General features: G+C 58.2%; 1 protein-coding gene across 1 annotated transcript in view; it reads left to right on the top strand.

Moving 5' to 3' along the window:
* The first annotated feature begins 20 nt into the window (after positions 1–20).
* COG5 (component of oligomeric golgi complex 5) overlaps positions 21–6,564 on the top strand; it is a 28,197-nt gene continuing 21,653 nt past the window's right edge. The window contains exons 1-6 of the mRNA XM_032969850.2: positions 21–148; positions 2,619–2,758; positions 3,077–3,134; positions 4,474–4,528; positions 5,329–5,398; positions 5,872–5,992. Coding sequence (XP_032825741.2) covers positions 91–148; positions 2,619–2,758; positions 3,077–3,134; positions 4,474–4,528; positions 5,329–5,398; positions 5,872–5,992 — 502 coding nt within the window. The 5' untranslated portion in view covers positions 21–90. The remainder of the gene's footprint in view (positions 149–2,618; positions 2,759–3,076; positions 3,135–4,473; positions 4,529–5,328; positions 5,399–5,871; positions 5,993–6,564) is intronic.

The following is a 6,564-nucleotide window of genomic DNA, read 5'->3' as shown; positions in this document are numbered from 1 at the left end:
TGGGTGACGATGACGTCATGCCGCGAGTGTTGACACTCATGACGTCACGACCGGGGGGGGGTCACGTGCGTGCCACGCGGAACAGGGGAGATGGCGGCGATGACGGCGGCCCCGGCCCAGAGCGGTGGAGTGCGGCTCCTGAGCGATGGTGATGCGCGCTGTCCTCGCCGCGCTGCCCTCGCCGCGCTGCCCTCGCTGCTGCTCTCGCTGCTGCTCTCGCTGCTGCTCTCGCTGCTGCCCTCGCTGCTGCTCACACCTCGTTGGCCTCGCCGCGCTGCCCTCGCTGCTGCTCTCACCTCTGCCCTCAAGGTGCTGCCCTCACTGTTCTGACCTCACCGCGCTGCCCTCAGAGCGCTGACCTCACTGCTGCCCTCACAGCTGACCTCACTGCTGCCCTCAGGGCGCTGACCTCACTGCTGCCCTCACTGTTGTGACCTCCCGGCTGCCCTCACTGTTCTGGCCTCCCGGCTGCCCTCACTGTTCTGACCTCCCGGCTGCCCTCACTGTTGTGACCTCCCGGCTGCCCTCACTATTCTGAACTCCCGGCTGCCCTCACTGTTGTGACCTCCCGGCTGCCCTCACTGTTGTGACCTCCCGGCTGCCCTCACTGTTGTGACCTCACTGTTGTGACCTCACTGCTGCCCTCACTGTTCTGACCTCCCGGCTGCCCTCACTGTTGTGACCTCACTGCTGCCCTCACTGTTCTGACCTCCCGGCTGCCCTCACTGTTGTGACCTCACTGCTGCCCTCACTGTTCTGACCTCACTGCTGCCCTCACTGTTCTGACCTCCCAGCTGCCCTCACTGTTGTGACCTCACTGTTCTGACCTCACTGTTCTGACCTCCCGGCTGCCCTCATTGTTCTGACCTCACTGCTGCCCTCACTGTTCTGACCTCCCGACTGCCCTCACGGCGCTGCCCTCATTAATGCTGCCCCTACTGCCCTCCCCATGATGCCAGTAAGTGACCGCCCTCGCCATTGATGACATCGGTTGTGTCATCAATGACTTCCGATCGAGTAACCCCGCTCACTCTCATCGAATACATCTCACGGATTCTCTCTTCGTGATAAGGTCATCACCATCGTCACCTCGTCGACCCTGTGATGCTAGCTTCTCTTCGCCCCTCTAATCGTGAACACGGTGCAACCCTCATTTTCCTTGATCAATCAACCATCGTCTCTTGCGCAGAACCACCCCTGGCGTCTTGGAGAATATAAGCAAGACAACACAAAGCAAACAATTCCCTGCCCGCATATCTGTTCCTCCACATCAAATATAAACTTGTTTTTTTTAACACATTCCATCAACCGCACAACCTCTGTTGGTGCATAATAATTACAGCAGCAAGAGTCGGGCAAAGCAAGGCTCACACACGTCGTGAAGCTCCCTTGCCGTAGCCCTGACTCGCCAGGAGAAGGCGGTACAGCGCAGTGTGGACTAATCTCCATCTGTTACACCTCATTGGAGATGCATAGTTACCACCACCCCCCTTCCGCGCCGGGGTTTCCCCGAGTGATCCTGTTTCCATCTTCAAATAAAAAAACAAATATAGCAGCAGCAGAAGGACCCTCCTGAAAAAAATATATGACTCGAGAGAGTGGCTCTCCTGGATAGATAAGAAAAAGAGCTTCATAGCTCATCGGATTTCTCCACTTTTAAATAATGATTCTGAAATGTGGAGGGGAATTGTCGGCTTTGTTTTGTTGCCCACTGCGTTGCGTCTCGCGGATGACCCCGCTCATGGGCGTCGACGAAAACGGCGGTGGTCGTTACGGTGGTGGTGACAGTGGTGGTGGTGACGAGGGTTGCGGCGGCGGTGGTGATGGTGACGGTGGTGACAGTGGTGACGGTGGTGATGACAGTGGTGGTGGTGGTGGTGACAATGGTGGTGGTGACAATGGTGTTGGTGACAATGGTGGTGGTGACGAGGGTTGCGGTGGTGATGGTGACGGTGGTGGTGATGGTGACGGTGGTGATGGTGACGGTGGTGACAGTGGTGGTGGTGACGACGACGGTGGTGACGGTGGTGACAGTGGTGGTGATGGTGGTGGTGGTGGCGACGACGACGACGACGGTGGTGGTGTGACGGTGGTGGTGACGGTGGTGGTGACGGTGGTGACAGTGGTGGTGGTGACGGTGGTGACGGCGGTGGGGACGGTGGTGGTGGTGGTGACAGTGGTGGTGGTGACAGTGGTGGTGGTGACGGCGGTGGTGACGGTGGTGGTGATGGTGGTGACGGTGGTGACGGTGGTGGTGACGGTGGTGACGGCGGTGGTGACGGTGGTGACTGTGGTGGTGGTGGTGGCGACGACGACGACGGTGGTGACGGCGGTGGTGACGGTGGTGGTGGTGACGGTGGTGGTGGTGACGGTGGTGGTGAGACTGTGGTGGTGACGGCGGTGGTGACGGTGGTGGTGGTGACGGTGACGGTGGTGACAGTGGTGGTGGTGACGGTGGTGACAGTGGTGGTGGTGACGGCGGTGGTGACGGTGATGGTGGTGGTGACGGTGGTGGTATGACGGTGGTGGTGGCAGTGGTGGTGACAGTGGTGGTGACGGCGGTGGTGACGGCGATGACGGTGGTGGTGGTGACGGTGACTGTGGTGATCTCTGCGCAGACTCGTACCGCGACTTCGCCAACGAGGAGTTTGACGTGCGGGGCTACACGACCCGCGCGCTTCAGGGAGCCGACACCGCCTCGCAGCTTGCACGGCTCGCCCAGGGGGTGGCGCTGCTCGACGCCGAGTTGCGAGCACAGGTGAGGTGTGAGGGGATAGGTGAGGTGATAGGTGTGAGGGGATAGGTGAGGGGGAATAGGTGAGGGGGGAATAGGTGAGGGGCAGACACGGCCTCGCAGCTCGCCCGGGGGGTGGCGCTGCTGGGCGCCGAGTCGCGAGCACAGAGGCGGATCTTGAAACCTCCCAAGGAGGGGATGGGGTGGGATCAGCCACATGGGACCTACACCCCTGGATTCACCACTGCCTCTACCTGACCCGTCCTTGCGTAACCCCGAGCTGACGATACGTGACCCCGAACTTACATGACCCCGAGCTGACCTTAACTCTCTGTGTTGCAGGTGTCCGATAGGCATGAGGACCTCCTGGCTCAAGCCACTGGAATTGAGTCCCTGGAGGGTGAGCTCACGCTCCACACGACTCACGGGGATTGGCCCAATGGGGTTATACATACAGTATATACAGTATATGTATACTTACAAAGACAAAGATCTGCCGTGTAGCCTTAACTGACTGTTGGGGCACGTGCTCTTAACGAGTAGCACCTATGAAGGCCGACACAGCACACGAGCGGGTGGGTGGCCAACACCACACCACATCAGGTACCCACATATATGCAACCACCTCTCAAACACTGCACAGCAGCCGTGGACTTATTAGGTATGTGAGTATATGGGATTCTCTTTTCATTTATGGGTCTCTTTGTGAGTCAATGGGACTGTATGTAAGTACTGTAAATGAGTATGTGAGGTGAGGGGGGTGGGGAGGTGAGGGACGTGGAGAGGTGAGGGGCGTGGGGAGGTAAGGGGAGTGGGTAGATGAGGGGTGTGGGGAGGTGAGGGGCTTGGGGAGGTGAGGGGCGTGGGGAGGTGAGGGGCTTGGGGAGGTGAGGGGCTTGGGGAGGTGAGGGAAGTGGGGAGGTGAGGGGCGTGGGGAGGTGAGGGGCTTGGGGAGGTGAGGGGCGTGGGGAGGTGAGGGGCGTGGGGAGGTGAGGGGAGTGGGGAGGTGAGGGACGTGGGGAGGTGAGGGGAGTGGGGAGGTGAGGGGAGTGGGGAGGTGATGGGCGTGGGGAGGTGAGGGGCTTGGGGAGGTGAGGGGTGTGGGGAGGTGAGGGGCGTGGGGAGGTGAGGGGCGTGGGGAGGTGAGGGGCTTGGGGAGGTGAGGGGCGTGGGGAGGTGAGGGGAGTGGGGAGGTGAGGGAAGTGGGGAGGTGAGGGGAGTGGGGAGGTGAGGGGAGTGGGGAGGTGAGGGGAGTGGGGAGGTGAGGGAAGTGGGGAGGTGAGGGGAGTGGGGAGGTGAGGGGAGTGGGGAGGTGATGGGCGTGGGGAGGTGAGGGGAGTGGGGAGGTGAGGGGCGTGGGGAGGTGAGGGGCGTGGGGAGGTGAGGGGCGTGGGGAGGTGAGGGGATTGGGGAGGTGAGGGGTTTGGGGAGGTGAGGGGAGTGGGGAGGTGATGGGCGTGGGGAGGTGAGGGGCATGGGGAGGTGAGGGGCGTGGGGAGGTGAGGGGTGTGGGGAGGTGAGGGGCGTGGGGAGGTGAGGGGCGTGGGGAGGTGAGGGGTGTGGGGAGGTGAGGGGCGTGGGGAGGTGAGGGGCGTGGGGAGGTGAGGGGCGTGGGGAGGTGAGGGGTGAGCGGTGAGGGGCGTGGGGAGGTGAGGGTTTTGGGGAGGTGAGGGGTGTGGGGAGGTGTGAGGAGGTGTATCTGTTGTTACTTCATCCAAGGCTGTGTGCGATCGTTACAGGAGTGTTGCAGATGATGCAGGCCCGGATATCTGCTCTGCAGTCTGCAGTGGACAGGTGCTCGCAAATCATGGGGTACAACCCCACTCATCGTCAACGTTATCGTCAGCATCATCATCGTCGTCATTACGATCGTCATCACGGACATAATATTTGTTGCATTCATAATTGTGGTTGGCTATGTACGGTGCGAAAGAACTTTAACATACGTACATAATTATAATTTTAATCACAACATCATAACATCATCATAACACGCACCATAATCACAAACATTATGGTTGTCTCCATCTCAAGCATTGACCTCCATCACCAATACTGTTATCACCGCACTTGATCTTCTAGACTGACTGTTTTGTCTCACCTACTCACCCACTAATTCGTTCACCCACCCACTCATCCACTGATCCATTCACTCACCCAACACACTGACCCACTCGATCGATCACTCACTCATTCACTCACCCACTCAGTCACCCACTGTAGCTGTATCTCTAGCTAGGTGTATCTGTGTACAGCTGCATCTGGACGTATTTGTTGGGGGAGCGGTGACACAGTGGTGAGTGCACTGCGTTACGAACCCGGCGGCCCAGAGTTTTATTCCTGCTCACGGGCAAAATCGGTGAAGAATATTGTATCTGAAACGGTCTTGGGCCTCCTGGAGGTCAACTCAGCCTTAACTGAATACCCGGTGCGGTGTGTAAACATCAGCATTGGGGAGGAAAAGGTGGCCAGGCATAGTGATGGCCACACCCACTACCTTGTGTGCCGTACAGGCCTTCATAGGTGCTCGCTAGCAGCAGTTGCCCCAACAGGCTGTTAAGGTTATATGGGGGATCTTTGTCTTTGTGGTTCAGGATACGTGTGAAGATTGTTGAACCATACAACAAGATCGTGGCACGTACCGCACAGCTGGCCCGGCTGCAGGTGAGGACCCTCACCACACTGCTTGCCACTCTCACGCACACCACTCTTGCTCACCATCACTGAAGCTACCACTTATCCGACTACTAAACATGATATTCACCCTGGCACTCAAAGTACGACTCACCACTCACACTGCCACTTGTCGTACCACTCGCCCCAGTATTCACATTTGTGCATGTGTGTGTTCGTGTGTACGCGTATGTGTGGGGAGCGGTAGTGCAGTGGTTATCGCGTTGCGCTACCAACCCAGCGACCTGAGTTCAATTCTTTCCCGGGGTCAACTCAGCCTTAAATGAGTACCCGGCGTGGCGTGTAAACATCAGCGCTGGGGAGACAAAGATGGCTGGGCACGGTTGCATGCCACACCGCCCGCTTGTGCGCCGTCCCGGCCTTCGCAGGCGCCGCTCGCTAACGGTACTTGCCCCGACAGCCTGTGCGTGCTACACAGGGAACCTTTGTCTGCGTGCCCACAGGCCGCATGTGACCTGCTGCGCCGGATCATCCGCATCCTCTACTTGAGCAAGCGGTTGCAGGCGCAGTTGCAGGGCGGCTCCCGCGAGATCAGCAAGGCCGCACAGTCCCTCAACGAGCTTGGTGAGTGGGACCCGTGTACTCACACAGAGACCCATAGACTCACATAGAGATTCGTGTACTCGCATAGAGACTCATGTACTTGCAGAAAGACCCAGAGACTCGCATAGAGACTCAACAAATCGCCTACACTACTGCTGACTACACCACTCTCTACACCACTCACACTACTACTCACCTTACTGCTCTAACTACCACGCACCACTCATACTCACACTACCACTCACCACACACTTACATTTTTGCATATTTGTACAGTGTGTATACGTACACATTTGTGAAGTGGTTGTGTAGCGGTTAGCGCGCTGCGTTACTCAGACAAGCTACCTAGATCGACTCAGCCTCAAATTAGTTCCTTGTGCGGTGTGTAATCATCGCTACTATGGAGACAAAGATGATTGTGCCACCCACCACCTCGTGTGCCGTGCCAGCCTTCATCGGTGCTCGCCAACAACACTGTCTCTATTATTCTGTTGAGGCTATACAGGGATCTTTGTACATACACATGCATGGGTGTGTGTGTGCTGCACTTGCCCCAACCATCTGTCAAAAACCTCCACAGGGGATCTTCTTTC

The sequence above is a fragment of the Petromyzon marinus genome, chromosome 42, assembly GCF_048934315.1.
Source record: "Petromyzon marinus isolate PM22_M1 ecotype Great Lakes invasive population chromosome 42, UKy_Petmar_22M1.pri1.0, whole genome shotgun sequence".
NCBI classification, from domain to species: domain Eukaryota; kingdom Metazoa; phylum Chordata; class Hyperoartia; order Petromyzontiformes; family Petromyzontidae; genus Petromyzon; species Petromyzon marinus.
Note: the sequence above shows the minus strand (reverse complement) of the source record. Positions and strands in the feature narration are given on the sequence as shown.